The following is a 24,531-nucleotide window of genomic DNA, read 5'->3' on the forward strand; positions in this document are numbered from 1 at the left end:
CAAGAATTACACCCAAAGTCTTTATTTAAAAGTTTAGTATACATATAAATTAGAATAAAATTATTGGTACATATATTATTTGCAGAAGATTATAAAATTGGAAAACAGCAAATATGACTGACAGCAAGGAAACTCATGAAAAGATCATTTGACATACAGAAGTAGGGTACTGTATCAACTGCTATACATGGGTGACAGGTTTTGAAGCATTTTAAGTAAAGAATGCTTTAACTTTACTACTTGACAATAGCTTAGAATAGAGTAAAAACATTTAAACAATTGTGTGGCATGTCCCTAAAGCACTGAAGTTTTTCTTTAAATCCAAACTGTGACATTTGGCTGTTACTTGTGTTTAAAAAGGCCTTCTGCAGCAGCTGGGAGCTGAGCGGATGTGACAGCTGGATACGGGGGAGATGTGGGTAGGTGATCAGCTTTGACACTGCTCGTATCTGAAAACAGAATGCAAAGACACACTCACAAACACACACACACAAATCTCCAGTGCCCCAGTCTCTTTTATTCTTCCTTAAACACAAACACAGACAGCCCACGCAACAACAGCACACGGGTGAAGGAGTGCTGCCTGTCAGCGCGTGGCGTGATATTATGCCACAGTGTCAGAGTGATTTTCAGGCTGGGGTGATTGGTGAGTGTGAGAAGAATGTGAAGGGCACATGAGTGGCAGTGCAAACACACAACATACAAAAGCACACACAGGTGATGCAACTGTGTTTGCTTACCGCTCCAGTTCTTTATAGACATCATCCTCTCCTCTTGGCTTCAAATCCTGACATAAAGAAGAAAGGGGAAACGGGAAAGAGAGAGAGAGAGAGTGAGTGAGAGTGAGAAGGAGTGGGACAGAGAGGAGAAGGATAAAGAGATGTACTCAGGCCAGATTTATGTCCCTCTGGTGTGTAATGAGATTGATTTGTTAATACCACTAATGTAAGGGTGACAGTTGATAGGCAATGTTTTTATCTGAGTGAAGGCTGATAGATTAGAGGAGAAGACTGGAAGTGAGAAGGAAGACGTATCTGCTGACAGCTTAGGGAGGGTGCAATAGAGAGAATGAGACTTTGTATGCACTAGTGAAGATGTGTGTCACAGTTACTTGCACAGAGACATGCATGCACAGTGCCTGCATGTGTGTGAGTGCATAATAACTCACCATGTAGACTGGACCCTGGGGAGGGGCCTGTTGGGAGGGGAAAAAACTGGTTTAATGAACATCAAGTGACAGAGAGGGAGGGACACTTGAAGTCGGAGGAAAACAGAAGCAGACGAGGGAAGAAAAAGTGCACTATAGAAAGAAGACGGTAAAGGGGGGGAGGGGAGGGGAGGGGGAGGGAAGCAAATACCAGAGGGGCGATGGAGAAGCGGGGAAGATGAGGGCAAAAATCATCAGGAGGTATTTAGTTGAATTCATCACCTGTCTAATATCTTCAGGATTCTCATAGATGTTCTCTGCTTCACCCGAGTGGACAGACAGAGACTGCTCGATACCTGAGTACAAAAAGACAGTTACTAGTGTACACACACGCAAACACACTCGGCTGCACAGGGATGGAGGAGCTGGGAGTGGGGTGGGGGGCAGATTCATTACAACAACCCCAGAGGATGTCACGGCCCAGATCACTCAGCGGAAGCCAACAGGGGCCAAAGATGGACGGAACACGGAAAGCTGTCAAAAAAGAAAACGCCACAAGACTCACCGCGATCAGAAATGTGTCTCTGTCTCCATAGCAACACACCGACAGCTGCGGCAACCAGGGGCACCAGGAGTAATAAAGCAGTGAGAGAAGGGCGCGGGGAGGAGGTGGTGTCATCGACACTCTCTACAAAAGGAAAAAGTGAGAGAAAGAGAAAAGAGAGAGAGAAGCATGATTTTTTCCAAGAACGGTGCTAATATAAAACTCAGAGAGCGGTGATGGTGTGCGGTTGAATGACATTAAGGCTGTCCAGGAACTTATTGCTGTTTGCTCTCCAGTTTGTTCTAGTCGAGCAGGGGGGGGGGGGGAACCTTTTTTTCTTAACACTTGGAGCTATATTTTAGGACATTTTGCACTTCCAATTTCCTGAACATGTTACATGGATTTGCATCATACTGCTGTCAGTCAAGGACAAAGGGTGCAGTGAAATAAGGCGAGGAAATCGAGACTCTAACAGACAGAATGAATAGTCTGTAGAGCAGCTTCGAAGACATCGATCTGACAGACCCTCCGTCTGGACAGTAAAGGCTGTCAATTTGAAGCGTGGATGAGAAGACGGAAAGCAGCAGTATCAAGGAGACCAGATACTCTCTGATCATTACAACAAACAACAAAAACTCAGCAAAATGCCACTTCCACACAAAGCTGTTTATGCAAAAACAAAACCCTAATTATTCCATTTCTCATTTTCTAAATATGATGTAGGTAAAGTCTGGAGATGCTTTTCTTTGCACTCCGTTGACATCTGATCCCAGCGACAAAAAGCTTCTAGGCAAACTGACAAACAATGGGGGATTGCAGTCCTTCAGCCAATCCTGGCCGATGCAGTATTTAAAAACAGGTGGTTTAAAAGCGTAGGCATGATTATCACAAACATTACATAAGCACAACATTAGCTCACTGTTGTACAAGTCAAATTTTGTGGGAAGAGCACATGCGTGCGATCAAACTTGTAAGGATTGTTTGCATAATGACGGTGACATCAGTCTTGCAAAACACAGCCACCGGGCAACATGGGAAGCAGCAGGGTGGCGCCTGTTTCCACAGAGATTGTGTAAATTAGTGCACCTGAACAAGCGCACCGTTGTCTGTCTGCTCAACTGTAGACAGAGCACAAAACGGTAAGATCTAACAAACGTCTTTGGGTTACACAAGAGAAGCCTCATTCACTCTCAATCACTGCAAAGACTGATTATGTAATTACATAATTAGCAGAATTTATGATTAACTCCTTCATTTAAGATTCTCCAAAGGACAGAAAAAAGGTGAAAAGTAAAGTTCACTTTCACCAACTTTTCACAAATTTTGTTTGAAAGGGGATTGGCCCTTGGGCTTCACCTTAGCCCCGGTGTCTCAGCTTTTAGCCAGCTTCAAAATAATCAATCATTATGTGCTGTGTGAGGTGTAATTGATTGGTGAGTGAGTGTAGAGGTTGCTAATGGAATATTGTAGTGAGAGCTGACCCCAAGACTGACCTGCTCTGTTCTCCATGCCAGCTTTAACGCATGAATTATGGTAATTGAGCACAGTGAAGTGAGGCGTAACTGCCCCTAGATTCTCGTGACCACTTGTCCTCTTCTTTCTTTCTTTCTTTCTTTCTTTCTTTCTTTCTTTCTTTCTTTCTTTCTTTCTTTCTTTCTTTCTTTCTTTCTTTCTTTCTTTCTTTCTTTCTTTCTTTCACCTTCCTCTATATCTTTACTATTTCTTTCCCCCATTGCCACTTCTTTACCTCATCTATTTAATCTCAAATGAGGTAGGGAGTGATTTATATTATTGCAATTGTAGGGAGGAGTGCCTGAAGAACTGCTTGAATGCTTTGCAAACGATGGACAAACTGAAGATAGAAAATGACTGCAGAAAATCCCTGACATTTGAAGTATGTTGTGTGCTCCTCAGCACAATAATTGGTTCAATTCTGCATTCTTTGAACTCTGCCACCGGTGAAAGAATTTTGACAGTGCATTGTTATTTTACCTCCTACACCATGCACTCTGCTTGGCTTACATTTCAGTTAATATCCTAAAATTATAAATATAAATATGGGTTGTTTGGTGCACTAAAAACTTGCTTCACTTACTTCCTGCTCAAAGCACAAAAATGATGCTACCCGAGATGTCTTCCAGAGAAAAAAAAAAAACAGTTCAGAAACCTTGAACTGTCACTACTTATTGTCACATTATCCATTATTAACCATGATTTGATTTTTTGTGCTATCTTGCACTATTGCTGTGTTTGTGCAGTCTGCCACTTTTCAACAGAAAAAAAATGTAGGTCATCCAACACTCACATTATTTGAATTTTCACTCTGTTCAGTCTAAATTCCCTGTGACATGCTGGAAAAATGCAACGCTTGTCATATTTATTCTACACACAGTTGCAAGAAATAGTTTGAATTCCCAGAATTTATGAGGCGATTACTCATAAAATGTGGTCTTATCTTTATCTAAGTCACAATTATAGACAAATCTGATTAAAAATAATAACAAACACAGAGCTACCAGCTAGAGTGCAGGCTGAAAGTTGTTACACTCTTGAATTTATTAACTTGCTGAACCCCCTTTAACAACAACAATCTCCAGTGGATTTTTTTCCTGTGGCTGCTTCTGAGACTTGCGCATCTTTGAGACGCTCTTGTTTCAGTTCATCAGTATTTCAGGGACATCTTGATTGAACAGCCCCCTTCGGGTCAAACCACAACATCTCAGTTGGGTCGAGGTCAGAACTCAGAATTGGTGTGATGTTTGCAGGACGCCCACTCCGAGGGAGAGCAGCTACAGTCCTGATTTTCCTCCACTTGCAGACAGTTTTTCTTGTAAACTCATGAACACCCATGTCTTGAGAGAAATGCTTTTGGAGCCCTTTCTAGCAATATGCACTTCTATGATGCCATCATCATGTGAGAGTTGCTTCAAGCCAGTCTCTCTTGAGAAGAGCAGACTTTGCCAGTAACCTGACTTTGTGTGCATGTATTTAGTAAGAAGAGGCACATCTCCAGCCCACACTTCCAGTCTAACCTGAGCACAGAAGCACCCTAACTTCTCTCAGCCTAGACTTTAAATATTTACTCCGTGTGCTCAATCTGTGCATAAAAAGTGCAACTTCTAGCTACATATTGAGTCAGATTGTGTTTGACTATAAGCATGACTTAGCTTATCATCAGAATATCCAAAAAGTCCAAAAACTTTCTCTTACAACTGTATATGTATCTCAACCTGACCACTCCAATCAGACAAAATCTTGCTGCCTCATCTCTTCTCCTACTCGCCATTCACCCTCCAACGCTCGTTCTTTCCTGTGCATTATTCTTATAGCTTTACCATCACCATGCATCACGATGAGCTCTGGGGGCCTTCAACCCAAGTGATGTATTGGGTTATGGGGAGTGAACTCATCTCTGCTAAGGGATTCATTCAACTGTCACATCCTCCTGTGTTCCTCCACAGCCACCAATACAATAAGCTTGAATTATTTAGTTTTTGTGGGAAGAGATGTCCTAAGGTCTTGTCTTCTTATACTCAGATAGCTGGGTGAGTTTGATGAGAAAAAAAAAATAGCCTATATGGCTTTATATTTTCTAGAATAAAATGCAGAGTAGAATATTATCCAATGCATTAAGTTATTCAGCTGGATATTATCACAAAGACTTTTTGTACGGAAGCTTTGACCAGTGACCTCTTTAGCTACATTAAGAAAGCATAACATATGGTATCTGTCATGAGCTTTCGTCTCTGTAAACCCAAGGCTCTCTGGCAGACGAGCTGACCTGGGGTTGGCTTGAATACGCCATAGAACGCTTCGTGCAGCAGATATCCGGGAAGCATCCACATTCATGGTTAATTATTCCCAAGCAGACAGGAAGTCTGCCAGGACTGTTGTGTGTTATATAATAGTGATCCTAAAGAAAATCAGAAAACACACCAACCTTTGGACAAATTCTGCACAACCTTTGGAGACACTGTGATAGCTTGTGTTGCCTGAATGGCCTGCCCATTTTTCAGGTGGAGAACGCAGGTGTAGTTTCCTGCTATGTCAGAGGTGATGGGCAAGGGCAGACTGGTGGTGATGCTGCCAAGGCTGCTGCTTGACATCTTTAGCTTTCGACTCGCGTTGTGATGCTTCCACTCGACTTTTCGGACCTGGGACCGCTCCGAGTAGAGGCAGATCAACTCCATCTTTGAGGAATATTTCTTGATTTTAACTGTGGAGGTGATGCAGAGTGATAAGCGGATGAGTGGAGGGCAGCACGGGAAGAGAACGAGACCAAAGAAATAAAGGGAAGCCAGTAGGAATGATGAGTTACAGAAAAGGCAGTTGCGGGGGGGAACAAGGTGTGTTAAAGGGTAGTGTGTGAATATAGAAAAGGGCAAGGACAGATAGAGAGTAATGAGGTAAAGGGATATGAAAAACAAAGAACAATTCAGAGAAGGGTCAAAATAATATATATTCATTAACTTGATTTGCTGCTAATGCATCGCTTGACTGTGACTGATGTTTAGTGTCTCATCAAAGTGGAATGAGAATCCATCTGGGTGTAATCAAGCTCCACAGACCCCATCCACACACACATAAAAAACACACACATTTCACTCTTGATTAGCGTGATCAGTGTGGGCCACCTACAGCCTTGGTGGGAGGGCAGCAGGTATAATCATGCATAATGATACTTATAATGAGGTGGGGTAAAAATATGTGCATCACATGATTAGTGCATTGGTGGTGCATGGTTGGATGTGTGTGTGTATGGGATGCAGATGTGTAAAGCAGGGTGACAGCGACAGTGACTGATCGGCCGGTCATGTCTGGACAACTGTGATGGATGCCAAGGGGACTGTGATTAGTAAAACCCTCCAAGGCCACCATGACAGGGCATGGTGTATGCGTGCATATTAGCTTTGGTGAATGTGGGTGATAATGTGTGCTTCTGCAAAGTGTGAAAACTCCTCAAGGCACACTCATAAAAATCAACAAGCACTCTGCTTGATTTTTTTTCCTCCTTTAAATTTATGAATTGAGCAAATGTTCTTTTTCATGTGTGTAAAGTCAGTGTATTCCTTTAATAATGTAATTTATCAGTGGCTGCAGGAAATTTTCTCTTCCTTTATTCTGCAGTCAGAGTGCATCGTCTGTAGGAACACTGAACTGGGTTAGAGAAAAAGTCGGTGTCTTGCTCAAGGACAATTCAGCAGGAGAAATGACACCTTGACACGGGCCTCCTGGAAGGAAGTCTCTTTTCACTACAGCACTCTTTGAGCCTGCACTGACTTTGCAACTAAGCTGCACATAGTTTAGTTTCAAATTTATATGGTTTTTATTCTATGGTAAGTTCAACACCATTGTCCAGTGTCATTGTGAAATGTATTAGCAGAGGAAAAAAAGAGGCATTTATATTAGTTTAGTATAAAGACTTTAAACAAAGTTTGTTTGTTTTTTCCAGTGAAAAAATATCTAAGGTTTGCCAAACAGCCTTAAACATACTCGGACTTATTGTGCAGCAAGCAAAGACGCTGCAATGAGGCTGATTTTATTAACATATTTTAGACTGATCTACGTTGTTAGAATGGGCTTAACCTCACAGTCTAATGCAAACTAGACAGTTCTCAAAAAAAGAGGACCAACTTATTTTGACCCTAAAAAGTTTTCCTCCCACATCCAGGGTAACTTAGAACTACGACAAAGATAAAAAACAATGACATTAACTAAAAAAATGGCAGCTAAAATTGTGGCGTAAAAAAGAAGGAGGTTGATTGTCTGGAAAAACTGTAGCTACTTTTTGTGTATTGCTATATTTTGAATTTTTCTGTAACAATATCCTGGTAAATGTGAAATTTTCAAGCCGAAAAAAGATTTGTGTTAATCATCAGTTAGATACTAAGCCAAACAAAGCAAGTTATTTTGATCTATGACGTCACCCCGAGCACAAAAGTGAATAAGCATGTTTCATTTAATGTCAAAGTACTGCTTTAAAAGTGTACAGAAAATGAAAAAATATAATAATAAAAACAGAATAAGTAGGTGGAGAAATATAACAAATGGAGATGCCACCAGCGATTACATGAAAGGTCACTGAATGAATTGATGAGTATGAAAATGATGAGTGAGTCATATGTTATGGCCTTTGCAGGATTTCAGCTCAACACAAAAACATATGGCATACTTTATGATGAAAAGACCAAATAAAACCCATCCATCCACCCATGCATACCTACATATATATACACACACATACATACATCAACTGTTTACAAAGATTGTAGTAATATATTTTGAAGGCAGCGCTTAAATTCGTCCAGCAAATTTAAAAGTCTAAAATCTCTCTAGAATCTGTGTCAAGGAGAATAAAGACAATTTGTCTTTCCATGTATCTCTTTTATCACAGATGCTTGCATAACAGCATCCTTTATGTCATTCTAACACATGTTACACTAAAACCAACAGTCCTAATCTCCAGTGACCCACTGGAGCTGCTCCTATTGTTTTATTCCTTCCAGTCCACCTCTTTCTACTGCCTCCTCCCTCTGACCCCGATCTGTACCTTTCAGCACGCTGAGCGACGTCCTCTGGCTGAAAACGTTGTCATTGAGCAAGACTTCACAGACGTAGAGGCCACCATCTTTCAAGTCAGGAGTAAGCAGAAAGGAAAAGCTCCCAGCCTCTGGGTTGTAGGGTAGACCAGCCATCTGTAGTTTCTCGTTTTGATTAGTCATTAGAGTACCCCTCCAACGGTCGTAATCGAACACCTTCTTCGTATTATTTTGATTTCTGGTGTCTGGAGGAACCCAGTTCACCTGCACATAGTCCCCCACAACACCAGGACAGGTTAAGAGGAAGGATGTGTGAGCCTGAATGGCAGTGGAGATCAGAGGACCTGCAGGAAAGGGTGGAGGAGGACAGATATGGAGACATTACTGTCCAAGAAGACACGTGGATGGGGAATTCAGACTTAAAAAGTGGATGCATGAAGAGTGGGGTAGAGAAACTATAAACAGAATAGCAAGAAAGTGGGAAAATGGAGATACAGTAGGGGAAAAAATTCCTTCAACAATAGGGATTACATTCTTATATGCTGAGAGTCACTTCTTCAGCTCTGCTCTTGCATTCTGCTCTGCCTGATTACCAAGCTGCTGACACAGGACTTTCAGACTGCTTGTGTTACAGAGTTACTTACCATGTGTTATATGGGTGAATGAGGCCACTTTGTCAGCTGTGGGGATGGGGTTGGGTGGGGGGCAAAAAGCAAATAATGAATAATACATAAATGTAGCAACTATAATATTCACAGGAGGACTAGCTGGATTTTAGTGCAGATCTACACTCTGCTTTTGAGTCTTGAAACTGGTCTATAAAAGTAAATACTTTGAAGAACTGTAGCTACAAGACTTCTAAATAAATAATGCTGTTGCTGGAGTTTCTGGCATTGATGCCCACTTGCACCATCAATAAAAGCAACAACAAATGCATTCTAGCTCGTAATGCTTCTGCACGGCTTCTCTTCTTCCAGTCAGCCTTACCAGAAACTGTTACATCCACATTGAAAGCAAAGAGACGGCTGCTGCTGTTACCCCGGGGGTAAACCATACAGACATAAGCACCATCATCGTTGTTCAGAACTTGTGGTAGTTTGGCCACAGTGTTGGTCTTTGACTTTTTTTCGCTCTTCAGTGTAATATCACCAGGTCCTGCCCAGGTGACCTTTGTGAAGGCAAAGTCAGGAGTGACGCTGGCAATCAGCCGCAGGGTGCTGTACTGAGGAATGGGTACATCGGGGACGACGCTGACTGGAGATGAGACAGGAAAGAGTTAATTTGTGCAAATGCACTTAATTCTCCAGCCATTTAAACAAACATTCATTGTGGCAGGCAAAAACAGCCTTTTATTGCTGTATCTGGATGATGTGAGGCTCATTTCGATTGCAAGTAAATTATTTATCTGCTGTGTAACTATCAACATAAATCTAGTGGGTTTTAAAGTCCAGTGTTTCCCTCTGGAATGCAGTGGATTAAAGGTTCAAATAAAACAGTGTAAAGCGAGCTGCATATATAGGTGCACTACTTGACTTAAGAAGATGTGCCAGATGTTACGAAATAAAAGTGTGGTTGCAGAAAAGATCATTTCCTACATATACTGTTTGCTGTCATTTATAAATCAAGCAAATAATATTCTTTTAGTTATGCAGCATTGTGAAGAAGAACTGTGTATAAAAAAGACATAGAGAGATTTAAAAGAAAAGGAAAGGACAGCATGGAGGAGCCGAAACGCAGAAAAATCAAAAACAACTAAGTTAAAGTCTCCCTACACTAAAAGATTTAGTTGGTATTTCTTCTCCTGGCTGTGGGACTCTACAGAATGATGGATGTTCAGAGACACATGAAAGCTCTTCAAGTGGAAAGTTTCTCTGAGTGTACCTAAAATGTATTCTTAAAGATGAGTACCCAGAAGACTGATCTGGGACAGACATCACAACTACTTTGAAAGTCAGTGGTCCAATAGGTAAAATACACTGTTGAAGCCCGGACTCACAAACACTGAGAACAGACTTTTTCAGTGGCAGCTTGTGTCCTGTAGTAACATTTGGAAATTCATCTATCTGTTTTCTTAACTGCTTATCTGCTAGGTGTGGTGGGCTCGAGCCCTCGTCATGGTCTGACAGACCACATTTTTCCTTCCCACTGTCACTCACTAACTGTTTGCTCATGAGGGTCATCTGATTGTGTTATTGTAGGGTCTTTACCTACAATGTAAATTTCCTTGTGGTGACTTGGAGAAATGGTGCTATATAAACAGAACTGAACTGAATTTGGAGGGGGGGAAGGTAAACACAAGGAGAACCCTCACATCCACACCTACAGTTGATTTAGAAGCACCATGAAGATGGAGTACCTGAGAAAACCCCATCCAAACTTCATGTAATCAAGCAGGAGGTTTCAACCTACAGCTTTCTTGCTGTGCTAACCATTGCACTGCCATGCAGCCATGCTGAGAATTCTTGAAAACCGCATTACAAAAATTATTATTTAATGATGAGTGTGTTTAGATCTCACAAATTACCTGGTGGGGAACTTTAATCATTTATAGATCTGTATAAACACATATGCATACTTTATATATCTGAAAATCTTTGATGACATGTTAGTAGGAGTATCTTTCAAATGCACATTAACGTCTTGTTATTCCTACCTGTAAGGATGACTAAAAGGATAATCTCCTCCTTAAGTATCTTCTCTTTTTGTCGTATCAAGCATGAGTAGAAACCAATGTCTGCTGCTTCAGGCTTTAAAGACAGTGAGAAAACCCCACTGTCTTTAAAGTTAGAGTCAGTCAGTTGCATGGATGGCTTCAAGGCACTTCCAGAGATCCTTTCATTTGTACTGGCTAACATGATCAATTTCCACTCATTTGTACAAAATAGCTTCACCTTCCAGTTAATGGTCACAGGCCCTCTCACACTTGTGTCATTGCAGATCAAAGTGGTAAGCATTCCTTCTCTGACCACCACAACATCGTTCCAATCTGAAGGAGAATAGACACGTTTGCCATTATAAAAGATTAATTCCTGAAGCTGAAATGCATTGAAAATATAGTCTTGCTTTACTGCTCGAGTTTTTTTAATCTTGTGCGCAAAGGACAGGATTATGTTTTTCAACTCAAGAAATGACTCTACACATGGCCATATGTAGAGTAAAAGCAACTATTACAGTTAATCCTCATCCCTATTTATGAGTAAAAATGATTTAGATGAGTTTAGCTGAGGCTATTATGAGGCTTCTGTTGTTAGAGTCAGTCATACATAATGGTTATCTTTCAAAGTCTTTTTAGCACAGAATTCCTCTCTTTGTTTCCCCAGACGGTACAGTATTTCCTTGTAGTGCTGCTGTGGATGGATAGTAACAAAAATAACTTTGCACTAAAAAGACTACGGGAGATAACAACTCGATTTATGTAAAACAGACAACTAAAGCTTCACATTTGCTTCAAATGAATTTAAAATGCATTTCAGAAAAACAAATACTGTGGATTTTTCCATCTTATGATAACTGTGGGCATATCGGTGCTGCATAGGATTAAATAGCAAGGTAAACTGGACCAGGTGGCAAAAACGGCAAACAGCAAAAGGAGAGAAGAAAGCTTTTTTCCTTCTTCTTAACTTGGTAAAAGATACAGTAGGTATAGTTTTTTTTTTTTTTAAATTGACCCTCTGGGACAACAAAACAAGCCTCGCTAGGTGTGACTCATCATCGTAATTTACATTCAGAGCTGTGAATTCATTAAAGTTTGCACTACAAAAGCTGTAATTGCTGGGAAATGAAGGCAGTGTTTTCAGCATGAATAGTTTCAAGTACAGTTAAAAAATGTGCTTCCAAAAATCACAGAAATCGGTTCGTACCTGTGATGCCGATGCGACAAGAATATACCACAGAGAAGGAAGCAAGAATAAAGGTGAGAAAACCAGCCTCCATCACAGATTTAAAGAAAAGAAAAACCACTCTCACTGCACCAGTTGTCTCTGTCTTTGACACTGTGACCTTTCTTACTCTTCTTCGGAACAGCAAGAAGTATTTTTCTGCATCCTCCAATATTATTGGTTTGCCTGAGTGGCATCTTAACAACTTTGCTGCACATCTTTGAGCCGAACAGGATATGGAGCAACCAGAATGGACATAATCAGCAGGAAAAGACTGTTATTATTCCAGTCATGTATGTGTGCATGGAGCTGATAAAATACATACACGGGCATTACCATAATGTTGGTGTATGATGTTTTACAACACTTCCGAGCTGAACTTCAGGGCAATTAGTAACAGAACTTCTGACCCCAACGCCGAGTTTGACAAAAGGAACGAGCATGTACTCATGTGCGTATCACAATGTGTGTGTGAAACTGAGAAAACGATAAGAATAACAGAAAGTGAGGGATTGAGGGAGATGAAAAAGCGAGAAATAAAGAGCTTGGGTTGGTGTGGGTGCACTGCAACCCCTAGGCTACATGTCTTTACATCCCATAAATGTCTTTAATTAAGCTAAAGGTATTATCAGCTCCTCTGAGCACTATTACAGATTTTTCCATAATTACCATTGGGTGAATGGGGGCGGTGAAGAGAGATAGTGAAAGAGAGAGAGAGAGGGAGAGAAAGTAGATATGTATTGTGGGTGTCTAATGACGGGGAAAGAGAGAAAAAAAATTAAGAGCAGCACGAGGGGGAGAAATGTGGAAGGAGAGGTGCTCAGACAGAATAAAAAAACCCGGGAAGAGAAGAAGTGTGAGAGAGTGTTGCAAGGGAACAGAGACAGTGTGACTTCAAAGAAGCCTGTGGCTGCTGACAAAGAACGTGGTGCTGATCCTGTGGCCCCTCCTCTATGGGTAAATAATCACCATAAGCCTTGGCTCTGTCTAATGAAGCCACTGCCAATGAGCTAATATCTGTTAACTATGGGCTTCATTATCACTGCCACAGACCCCTGGAGAGCATGAGGATGGAGGACGGGATGAATAGCAGAGAGAAGTGAAGGACGAATGGACAAAGAAAACTGAATGACATGGGAAGAGGGAGAGAGGAAGGGAAGGAAGGAAGGAAGGAAGGAAGGAAGGAAGGAAGGAAGGAAGGAAGGAAGGAAGGAAGGAAGGAAGGAAGGAAGGAGAAATTAGGAAGGGGAGGAAAGTGAAGTTTAAATGAAGGGAAGGTGTAAGGGTATGAGATGGTGAGAAAAAAGGAGTTGAGGTACTGTGTAAAGAAAGTGGGTAGTGGCTGTTAAGTGGAAGGTGTGAAGGTCGATTTGGTACGGGTATGAAAAATGGATGAGTGTGGGAAGGAAAAGGAATGAAACCCTCCATTTGGTGGCGACTTTCTTTAAAGCTCCTATTCTCCCATGAATGCATAAGATTTAGCAGCAGCAGTGCAGGTATGGGTGGTCTTCGCTCACTTCCCATGACTGTGCTGGTCTTCTAACACTGTGCTACAGAGCCAGGAGGCAGAATTAATTCCTTTTTAGGAAAAGAAGTCTAAAAGAAAGATATACTTTACAGCTGTTTTTTCAGGTGTGCACACCATTGCTTGACCTCTGATCACTATCAGCGTCTTCAGAATTTGCATCTCAGTAATAGTCTGGAAATAAGAAGCTTGAGGGGAACTGAGAAAAGGAAGAGAACGGCAGGAAGAAGGCAACATGGTTTAAACTGTGGGACTTACGGAGATGTAATTACATTGGCTGTAAAACACTTGGGTATAGGGATTAGACCTAAACCAGATAATGCCATTGCTATGCTAGTGTGCACCCTGCTTCAGAGGAAAATAGGGCAAAATGAATTGGAAGTTATTCCGTAGAAGAAAAAAATCTCATCAACAATGAGTGTGCTGGAGTCTGCAAATAGATACATGAGAAGCTGTTTCCTTGTGATTTGATTTTTGTGGCTGCCACTGGTTTCGTATTTTGTCGTTCATTAATGAATGCTTATTGATTTTGGCATCTGCTGTTCTGGGGTTTATATGAGCTAATGTCACGTCTGTGCGCGGAAGCAGACAGCAGAGGGCGTAAGCATCATCTGCTTTATTTCATCATGACTCGGAGGAATTGTGTAAGCTAACTTTATGTTGTTGTTGTTGTTTTGTTTTCTGGCGTGTTTTTTTAAAATATAGTTTTAGGTTGTAAGTCACTTTTCTGTTGCAACAATTAGTAGTCTACACAAATTGCTGGTGAGATTATTTTACTTGGCAGCGCCCTAAAATTGGAAGTGGGTCGTGAAAACCGTATCATCCTGATGCTTTTGAAGGAATAAATCTCCCCCTCAAAGTGAAGCACATAAATTTTGTGACTCTGTTCTTTACGCACCAGCTCCACTGCGCATCTGCCCGTCAAAGAAGAGAGATCACTCCTCTGGTGTCTTTCCTCCCATTTTCTTCTTTGGTACAGTTCATCATCGGGGGTCTGTGAACAGCGGGTGCTGTGTGGTGAACAGATTGGAAAGCTCCATGAGGCAAATCTGTGATATTGGGCTGTACAAATAAATTCGCCTTGACTTAAAACCTGCTGCGTAGTTTGGATGGTATCTAGGTGCAGGTTGTATTCCAGGGAAAAATTCTTTCAGCAATTTCAACAAGTTGTTCTCTGAGCCCCCCCGCCTGCCATTGCTAATCTTAATTGTTTTTTTCGGAGGGGGGTGGAAAGGATAAGGACTGTGACGCCTGATGACATCACCTCAGTCACACACGCAGTTCGAGAGCCGCGCGCTCACACGCAGGAAATAGTTGTTGGAGCAGAGAGAGAGAGAGAGAGAGAGAGAGAGAAAGAGAAAGAAAGCAGCAGTTCTTCACATCCTGAACACCGGCGGAGAGGAACTATTCACCTGTGCGCTGCCAGGACGAATTCACAAGGATTTCCATTCATTTTTAGCCCATTTTGCTTTAAAGACGAACGAGGGACACTTCAAACAAGAATCTCTGTCGGACTCTTGACCTGTCCTGTAACCAAACAAGTTCTGATTCTTTGAGTGAGATTTTACTCCGAAATTGACCTTTATTTGAAGTTTTTTTTTCTTCTCAAAGCCCTATTTATTTCGGCGATCCTTCGTTCCTGGGGTTTTAGCGGACCGTAATCAACCATGGCGAGACATGACTCCCGAATCTGGCCTGAATGCACAAAAATGATAGGACTGCTCTGCTTGGTTTCGTCGATACTTCTACAGCACGGTAAGAAAAGATCACTTATAACAAGTCAGTGGTGTCCAGCTCATTGCCGACACCGGCTTGTTTTCCGTCTTCTTCTTCTCCGAGCTTGAATAATTTAGGAGAAGACCAATTTAAACCTGACTACCACCTGTCAGGGCGGTGACGGGCGAAGAAAATCCAGCAGGTGATTTCCTTGCTTTCTGTACAGGCGACGCTTTAACTCGTCGGATTTTCTGAGTTTTGACTATACTAACGCCAAGTGCGGTGGTCAGAGAGATAACTCTTTATTTTAATTATTTCTCTCAGAGGTTTTGATCGTAAACCAGGCCCATCGGTCTTTGACCCGAGTTTCGGTCGGTGACTCAACGCCATGTTTAGTTTCCCTAAGGTGTGGCTCTGTGGAGCAAGGTGTTGAGGCGAGGTGCCTTCTGCGCTTCATTGGTGACTTCCCCTCTTTAAACCTAGGCGCTGTTTCAGTCTATCCTTCGTACTCCTTTTCCCACCTTAAAGCCCATTTCATCCCCACAGCCCCCTCCCTGCTCCTTTTCATTCCTGTATCCACGCATTGACGAAAACTGGTCTGGTAACAGCTCTTAATGTACACTGAAACTGACAGAGGGGGCAAGAACTGGATGGCCCGCTCTGGCTAATATCTAGATGGAACTTGCGCATGATTTTCTTTCAGTGTACCGCTTGGATTTTTTTTAAAAATGTAATCTGGCGTCTATTACTTTAAGCAAAGTGACTGGCCACGCCTGCTCGCGTTAATAATTCAGCTGTTTTCCAGTCTGCTTGAGCTCAGGTAGCGTACAGGTACCGCGACCGTAGGGCTCCCCAAAAATATTCCTGGTATGCACTTAACCTATTAGCATATGAATATGTTGCAGGAAACCAGTTCAACATTCTCGCTGCCTTTCCTCACTAGACCGGGTATTTTGTTGTTCTTTTTTCCTGTAATTGGGGCAGGAATGTAGGACTAGATCTAAAGTCCTGGCACAGCTACAGTATACATTTTCAATAGTGAGCGGGTTGTGGTGTTTTTTAATTGCAGTATTTGAGTTATTCATGCAGTGGACCTTTTTTGTCCGATTTCATTTTACAGAACATGAAGTGCTCTTAGTGGAGGGAGAAAAGTGGAGAAAACAAAACAAAAGGCTTTACATATTTATGAGTGAGGACAAAAGCAAGGCATTCCCTGTGCAGGCACCAACGTGGCTTTTTCTTTTCATTTTTAGTATTTTTTTTCGCTTTTTTTTTTTCAAAAGGGACTTCTGTCTGATTTCCTTTTGGTTAATATGCTATGGGGAACTGAAACTTTTTACTGGTCTCCTTTTGCATTTTTTTACCTTCACTTTTCCCTCTAGAGGTTTGACAGCAACCACTTACCTCCACTTCTCCAGCTTCAATCTGGGAGCGAAAGAAGTTCATTAATTTTCTGCAAAGTTTTCAATTTAACATGGCCCAGCTTTAATGTAAAAACCTATCCAATTCAATATTGAATTGGATAGGTTTTAATTATGTTGGCTTCTGTAATATTTCTGAGTTCAGCAGACAAGTGGCCTGCCAGTTTAAGCTCTGAAATTGAACTATAATACCAACCCCGACCCCCAAGATCACCACGAACCATGGATGTGGGTCAGAAAGGCTTTGGCCCATTACCAAGGAGATGTTTTTATTGGAAGAACGGTGGGCTTACGTGAGGGGGAGTGTTTTTTTTTTTTTTTTTTTTTTTTTTTTTTTTTTAAGTGGGGGAGTATGAGGCTGTGGGAGTATTGTCTTTATGGCTGAGTAAGCTGCGTGTTTGCAGGGGGTGGCTGGCTGGGCGCCCGAGAACCCGGTGGGCATGCAGGGTCAGGGCTGGGGGAAGAGACTCTGTCCTTCTCCGCTCACAAATAAGCCATTGTTGTTGTGTTTTTAATCTTTTGTATACCTGAAAGCATTCAGAAAAGTATGCAAAGCCATTCTTGACGACTCTCCTCAGATTCAAGCAAAAACAGGTGGCTTTTCAGCGGCCCGCTGCTTTTGTGCGTTGGATTGATGTGGCTGAGTTTCTGGATTGGCTGGAAAACGCAACAGGCAGCAACTGATTAAGACAGGCGACGCCCTGGCTACCCTCTTTCCCACCGTCATTTGAAATCTCTCCCCCTCCCTCCCTCCCACCAAGCATGCGCTCCCTCCCCCACCGCTGCTGTCCACTACATACAGAGGCCTTGTTCTTGTCTCCGTCTGTTTTTTTTCTGCTGTCTTTTATTCTTTCCTGTCCAGAGCTTTTGTGTGGGTGATGGTAGTGATTGGGTTATTCAGATGGCCTCCCTCGCTCCCCCCACCTCTCTTCGAACTCAAGGCCGTGCTGTTTATGACAGGAACAACATGCAGCCAGACAGGACAATAAACCACATGACCTTACCATAGCCTGTCATGACTGTAGGATTTCAGAGCTGTATTCTTTTTACAGCTACAATCACACCAGCTAATATGATTATGCTGTAGAATATCAAAGTACTGAAAAAACCACAGCATTTTCACAATCATTAACTGCCCACCCTGTTCAGTCACACACAGACACACACACACAGATGTACTTAGCGTGGATACTGATTGACTCGAATGTACTGATCTTTCTTTTGGCAGTCCTCGGTGTGCAATAGTTCAGACTATTAGGTCTAACAGTTCCCCTCCACATGGTGTGAAACAGTGTATTCCTGCCAAGTCTGGTACAATTCATCATCACAACAGAGGAAGAGCACTAGACTCTGTCTATTAAGAGGAATGTAATTGATGGATCATGAGAGGAGGTTTTTTTTTTCTTTTCTTTTCTATGCTAATAAAGGGGAAGAAAAAAGTAAGTCCTTAGTATCTCATTAGTCTCAGTGGAGCGAGGAGTTTTCAGTCTGGCTTTAGTTTTTTGTGTTAATGGCTGTTGAGGTTTGGTCCTATCATTATGTAAATGAGCTGTCCTCACCCTTTTGCACCAGCACCGTAAATGTCAGAAGGATTTTGAAAAGGTCAGGTGTGTGCTTCTGTACGTGTGAAAGAAAATCTCGTCCCGACTGTGATATGTGCTGGTAAAAACACACACACTTGCACGCACACACATACTCGCTGAGGGTTCCTGTTTAAATGACACATCAATAACGTCTTCCTCTCGCTTATGGTCGCCATTAAAGGTTTGTTGATTCAGACATAAAAGTGTTCTTGAATTTATGGCTTAATGGAGACATGAGAGTGATGCCAATTCATTGTATTTCCCTTTATACGTGGGCAGTGTTTGGCAAATGTGTCCCAATTAATTTCGAATAACAAAATTGTGAAATGATTGAAGCTTTGGCATTTCACCAGATGAGCCTAATGATTTAGACAGCTTTTTAATACTACTTGTTATTTATTTATTTATTTATTTTTTCCAGGTGCAGGACTTGGTAATATTTAATGGTCGCTCAGAAATGAAGCACCACTTATCCCACTATAAAATTGTGACAAATGTGAAGCTTTTTAACTGACGTATTGAAAACATTTTAGCACAAGGCACTTTTCATTTTAAAACCAATATGGTAGCTAAATTGATTAAATTGTTGCTCCTTGACATTTTACCGGATTTTAGGTATACAGCTATTTTGATAAATCAGGTTTTAGTGAGATTACTTTGCTCCATAGAGTTTTCATTACCAGTGACCACAGACACAAAAGATCCATCAAGTTTATTGTTGACTTGGCAAATATTATTAGACTGGATGGATGGAGCGGAGCAGAGGGGGTCGATGCGCGCCAGCCGCTGCATCTTGTTGCGTTTTAGGCCACATAGTATACCACAGAGGCAGGCACAGATACGTGTGCACATTTAGCTGGTGATGCATGGGCGATGTAACCTGAGGCTGCACTGTAAGTCAGATGACATTCCAATAATAGGGCGGAGGCGACACATCACAGAATGACACTGCATGTGTGTATTACTGTTTGTTTCAGGAAGGCAAGTGTTATCCTCATCAGCAACCCTGTTATCTTCTACAGACATCAGATGTGAGGAGTTCCTTTTTTTCCCCAACTCCATGCTCATTTAATTGACTGCCTTAAACGAGGCTTATCCTGCAACTTGTAATAATGATAGTGGGTTTCCTGTGACAAGAGAGCCAAAGCCAGCAGCTCTGCGTCTGAAGTCCCTCCCTGCTCTCTTCCGTTGACTTGTACATGCTGGGTGGATGGAGGTCACACTGGGAGCCCCCAGCCAGCATGTTTGTGTTTGGCTCTGAGAGTTGCCAGACGGCTGAAGTCAGTCCCATCTGATCCAAAGGAAAATGAGCAGAAATCCTTCTTTTGGAAGGAATGCCAAACATTATTAATATGCATGGTGCAGCTAAGGGGTTTCTAAAAACACAACTGTGCTGGGGTCGATGATATTCTTGGCGCAGGTGTTGGGTTTAACTCCTATCTACATCAAATCTGCGTGCATGTGCACACGCACCGATTAAGGTTCGACGCAAGATACCGTTCCATAATGTACCCTACCCACCCACATGCTTCTACATAATGGAGACTTTTAAGACTGTAGCATTTGCTGAAGTTGCATGCCAGGAGCTTATCTTGTATACAGTGGGATTTTTTTTTTTGTTTGTTTGTTTTTTTTCCAGTCACACACAGATTTCCACACCATTAGTCAAGATACCTTCTGCCAAATCTGCATTTTCCTATCTGCGTTTTCCTGACAAACCCCAGATGGAATTTAGGGAGATGCAGGTCAAACCCATTCCAGCTCAGCCGACGTAGAGAATGAGCAGTAATTCCAATTGAAGATCCATTGAAAGGCAGCCAAACTCTTTAAAATGAAATCCTCTTAATTAACTAGGCTTGGGAGATGGGTGTCTCTGTGACCCTGCTGTAGAAAAAATCACAGAGGATGAGCAGCGGAGGCAGAGCGGTGAGTGGGGGGGTTGAGGTTGTCGACATTTTCAAATTCCACACCGCAGCGTCTTGGCAGAGGTGCTGGAGGAGGATTGCAGAAAACTGTGTGAGGGAGTGAACCAGGGAGGCCAGGAATTATCAGCTCATTTGTAATTTAGTCGCACCTCCCTCCCCTCTTCTTCTCTCTCACGCTCTCAAAGCATTAGGCACGTATTTAATAACTAAAGAGTCTTCATTGCAGACAGTAAAGGACTACCTCCACTAACCTTTCTCTTTTTATTATTGTTTCCTGGCCTGTAACCTCCCTCTGTCATCCTTCTCCTCTTTCTTCTGTCTTTGTCACATCCTTTTTATTTCTGAAACCATCCCCATAGTGCACTCAGCAGATCTCTGTGCAGCTAAGCACCGAGGCCCTTGACTGCGTCCTCCTCACAGTGTCCCTATATACTTGTGCGCACGCACACACACTCTCCTGCTCATTAGCAGTCACCTTAATGTGTCTAAATGGAGTTTGTGAGGTGGAAGGTGGTTTGCGTTATCGATCTGGTATTGAATGGTTGATGATGCAGTGCCCTTATGTGATATTGAAAACATTTAGGGCTTGCACTGTCGACACGGCCGTACCTTGAAACATCTCTCCCTTTGTTCCTCAGCTAATCCCTCCGCGTGTCCTCTCTGCCCCCAGTTTGCGAAATGTCGAGCCGGTTTTGTTGGCAGTACTGCCCGCGTGTCCCCCTTCACAGATTTCCCCAGCTCCAGCAGCACGCGTTACAAGCGTGCTGCATTTAGTTCCTTTTGTTACCTGTCTGCACACCGCTTTTAATACACACAAACGCAGACGTGTTGCGTCCTCATCGCATCTGACTTTGACAAGGTCATGTCCAATTCACAGAAGGAAATAGAATTTGTTGCGACAGGGTCTTGTCAAGGCTCTGGTAGCCGGGCACAGAGTCGTGCTCCTCAAAAACCGTGTGTGCACACCGACTGCTTTCAATTCAGTCAGCTTTCCCTCGTGATCCTGCTAGTCTTATCAGAGCAACACAGTAAAAATTACACGGCATAATGTGAAAATGTAGTATTCTCGCACAGATTGGATCTCGGAAGTATGAGATAAGAAAACTGATTTCGCTATTGCAGAGACGATGCACAAACAGGTTTTATTTTACTTATTTATTTATTTCACTGAAAGCGTGTGAAGCGTGCTCTTGTGTTTCGCAAGGCGAGCGGTCGTTTCCACAGTCCTGCGGTTCGATCTCGTCGCTGATATCTACTGTTTCACTTATTGGTTTAAAAATGTACAGCCACGCTACGCTGATAAACGAGCAGCAGTCTCGTCATTAGTCCCCAGAGCCTTGAAACGGCAGCTTTTAAATCCTCCCCTGAAGCAAACATCACATTAAGGTCAAATGGAGGCAGCAGGTTTATTCAGTTATCAACCCAGTGTTTTGTCAACAGGGTGTGCCAGGGTTTGCTTGTTTGTCGCTCCTTAGGGAGAGCAGGTCCTCCTTCATTGAAGTGATTTGTCTCATTCATCTGCTAAACTGATTGCCTGCTCTCTAATCGGCCACTTGCCCCCCCTCCTGTCACATTTGTGCCTTTACTTCCACTCCTCCATCTTGACTCATTCTTCCCCTGCTCTTTCTGCCTTCTTTGTTCACGTCCTCTCCTAATGCACCAACTTCCTCCTTTCTGTAATTTGGCCCGCATAATTGATCCATCTGCTCAGCAAACTGCTGTGCCTTACTGTATCTCTTTTTTTTCCTCTTCTCTCATCCTGTTTTTTGTTCTCCTCCACTTTGTTTCTTAGTCATTAATCCCCCCTTTTCCTTCTGTAATTGGAATGTCTGTTACTTTCCTCTATCCTCTTAGGCTTTCTATCTTTCTCTTTCTCTTCTGTAGCTCTCATGCCGTCTCTGTCCCACCGTCCAATTCCCCAGTTGTCTCTTCCACCTATGTCAGGCCTGGAGTTTCTGCTTAAGCCTATCCAAACTGCCTTTGCTACTTTCCTCCTTCTTACTCTCATTTGCTCCTCGTGTCTCTTGCTCTACTTTCTTCTCATACTTCCTTAACAACCCCAACCCTCCCTACAGACATTTGTATTGCAGGCATCTGTACCTTCCTTCCCCTCCTAACGAGTGCTTCTCCTCTCTCTCTCGTTCTTTCTTTTTTCCTTCTTGCACACATCAATCATCCGTTCTCTCTCATGCACTCCTCTCCTCCTTTCTCCTCTAATGGCGACAACACCACCTCCTCAACCCTAGTGGGCATTTTTTTTGAAGGTTAAGTTGCTGTGACACTTTTTACAGTGCGCTGCCCCACCTCACCTCACCCTTCCTCTTATTATCTCACCCTCCTTTCCCTTGCCCAGCCTGCAGAACGACAATCAGCACCACGTCCTCGCGCGACCACAAACACACACGCAGAGCACGAAAACAGTGCGTGCTTCGTACACACACGAGTGCTGAGGGATGTTGGGCTGATTTGATGGTTGAATCACTTGATTACTGTACAGAGGACAGAAAAGGAGAACTGACACAACAAAGTCAACGGAGCGAGAGCTGAGAATGAAGCGAGTTGGTGAGACGGCGAAATGGAAACAGATGCAGGATTTTATTTCATTTCAGCAGAACTAACCTGTCGTGCAATGCTAGGATCAGGATGACGGTGTCCACTCCCCTGCTGCTAGATGCTGTCACACACTCGTCTCCCCCGCAGGCGGTGACTAGGCTGGTAATATAGCTTGACTCATCTAACAAGAATCTCACACTGAGGCTGAAATGGGATTACGTCTCAAGAGTTAATTCCCAGAGGAAAAAAAAAAAGTAATACTGTCCGAAACTTCAGCAGAAAATTTGCTTTTTTTTTTCTTAGTATTTAGTATTTAGTATTTATTTATTTATTGTCATTGTCAAGAACAATGAAATTGCGTTTGGGGCTTCCATACAACCCAAAAAAAGAAGAAAATAATAAATACCCCTTAAAACCCAAGTGTACATATTTAACCCAGTGTGACTCCAATGCAATAAGACAATCCTTAGCAATAATGTTCGTAGAAATTCAGACAAAGACCTGAGAAACATGACAAAATACAACAATGCAACCCATTCAATATTATTGTACTGTGAGATATGATATCAGATATGATAGTTATCTATTTAAGAAAGAGGGGGGGGGCAGGAGGGGGAAGAGAATAAAGATATGATGCACCAATGCAGACCAGTTCATTGCTATTAAGAAGTTGGATATGGTTATTGTCCGTGAGAGGGGGGCAGAGAGTTCAGGAGCCTCACAGCCTTCTTCTGAAACTTTGTGCGATTTTTTTTATTTTTTTATTTTTGTGTGTGTGGGAGAAGCGAAACACTCTGAATATTTTAAAATAAAAAACAATCCGGTTCATTTGTTTTCCCCAGTACATCTTGCTGCTTATTTACCGTGAACGCTTTCATTTTATTCACACATTTAAAACTTTTTACTAAAAAGGACTAAGATGTGCTGAACCTTCGCGGCATTGAAATGGAAATGTAGCATAAAAGGATCCACACAGTGACCGTGGCGTGTGACGTCGTTGGTCTTGAACTTTTCTTTGTCATGACAGCACCCCCTACCCCCGCTTCCACTGTTGCCACTCCTGCTACCATTACCGCTGTTAAGCTCTTATTAATTACTTCTAGATGCGTGATAGGGCGTTAAAGAGAGCAGATGCCATAAAAGAGCAGCAGATCTCTGCATAAATGTAAACACAGACATAGTAGGAGGATTAACTGCCAGCAATGGCAGAGCAATGGGATTTCTTCACCACTTTAGCTAAGCTACTACCTACTAGATATGCAAGTCAAGATTGTGGCAAAACACAATTTTGGATACCTGTTTATCTATTTTAAAAAAGCTTTTGGTGTTGCTACGTGACGCATTTGTGCAAATATAGAAAGAAAGGGCTTCATAATGTGTGCAAGTAATGACACGATACTGTGTGCAGCTGTGGGGGTTAATGCTGGTGTGGTGAAAGTTGTAATGTTTAAAGATTTTTCAGGTAAAGTGAAAATGCACCACAGTTTATTTCATAGGATCTCGTCAGTTTCATGCCTGTGATAAAAATACGTTTGATTTTTTTCACACACTTTTCACGCAGCTACTTTAAATTGTGAATGAGGTGCTTTTCAAGACCGATGTTTTATTGGTCTCTCGTTAGTAATTTTGTTGTCATTTTCGTAAACGAAATATTGTTGGGTTTGGACTGTTGATGAGGCAAAACAGGTTATGAAGATGTC

The 24,531-nt window shown here is 42.3% G+C and overlaps 2 protein-coding genes across 6 annotated transcripts in view; one reads left to right on the forward strand and one right to left on the reverse strand.

Moving 5' to 3' along the window:
* Positions 1 to 6: 6 nt before the first annotated feature.
* g6fl (g6f-like) lies at positions 7 to 14,622 on the reverse strand. 4 transcript variants are annotated; one of them, XM_082552092.1, is made up of 11 exons: positions 12,091 to 12,260; positions 10,884 to 11,216; positions 9,218 to 9,484; positions 8,875 to 8,910; positions 8,242 to 8,574; positions 5,632 to 5,907; positions 1,713 to 1,835; positions 1,430 to 1,503; positions 1,169 to 1,195; positions 741 to 787; positions 314 to 449 (listed from the first exon to the last, which is right to left on the reverse strand). In XM_082552092.1, exons 1-11 carry the CDS (start codon positions 12,161 to 12,163, stop codon positions 428 to 430), a joined length of 1,611 nt encoding a protein of 536 aa, XP_082408218.1. In that variant the 5' UTR covers positions 12,164 to 12,260; the 3' UTR covers positions 314 to 427. The 4 variants fall into 4 exon arrangements, with proteins under 4 accessions (XP_082408217.1, XP_082408216.1, XP_082408219.1 ...); XM_082552091.1 differs by lacking the exons at positions 741 to 787; positions 12,091 to 12,260 and adding an exon at positions 14,532 to 14,615 and having other exon boundaries at positions 7 to 449; XM_082552090.1 differs by lacking the exon at positions 741 to 787 and having other exon boundaries at positions 7 to 449.
* Positions 14,623 to 14,900: 278 nt separating this feature from the next.
* The window catches only part of LOC309717481 (nectin-2), an 85,462-nt gene continuing 75,831 nt past the window's right edge, over positions 14,901 to 24,531 (forward strand). Inside the window, exon 1 of one of the 2 annotated variants that reach the window (XM_082552094.1) lies at positions 14,901 to 15,388. In XM_082552094.1, coding sequence (XP_082408220.1) covers positions 15,301 to 15,388 — 88 coding nt within the window. In that variant the 5' untranslated portion in view covers positions 14,901 to 15,300. The remainder of the gene's footprint in view (positions 15,389 to 24,531) is intronic. The other variant, XM_082552095.1, reaches the window with a different exon arrangement.

The sequence above is a fragment of the Aulonocara stuartgranti genome, assembly GCF_965226115.1.
Source record: "Aulonocara stuartgranti genome assembly, chromosome: 11".
Lineage (NCBI taxonomy): Eukaryota > Metazoa > Chordata > Actinopteri > Cichliformes > Cichlidae > Aulonocara > Aulonocara stuartgranti.

What these genes read in the sequence shown, in the direction of transcription:
- g6fl (XM_082552090.1), bottom strand. Translation starts at nt 12,163, where the DNA reads ATGGAGGCTGGTTTTCTCACCTTTATTCTTGCTTCCTTCTCTGTGGTA. An exon ending in CCTTTTAGTCATCCTTACAG is followed by an intron (nt 9,485 to 10,883) that starts GTAGGAATAACA and finishes TCTCATCTCCAG; the next exon opens with TCAGCGTCGTCCCCGATGTA. An exon ending in CCCAGGGTCCAGTCTACATG is followed by an intron (nt 450 to 1,168) that starts GTGAGTTATTAT and finishes TTCTGTTTTCAG; the next exon opens with ATACGAGCAGTGTCAAAGCT.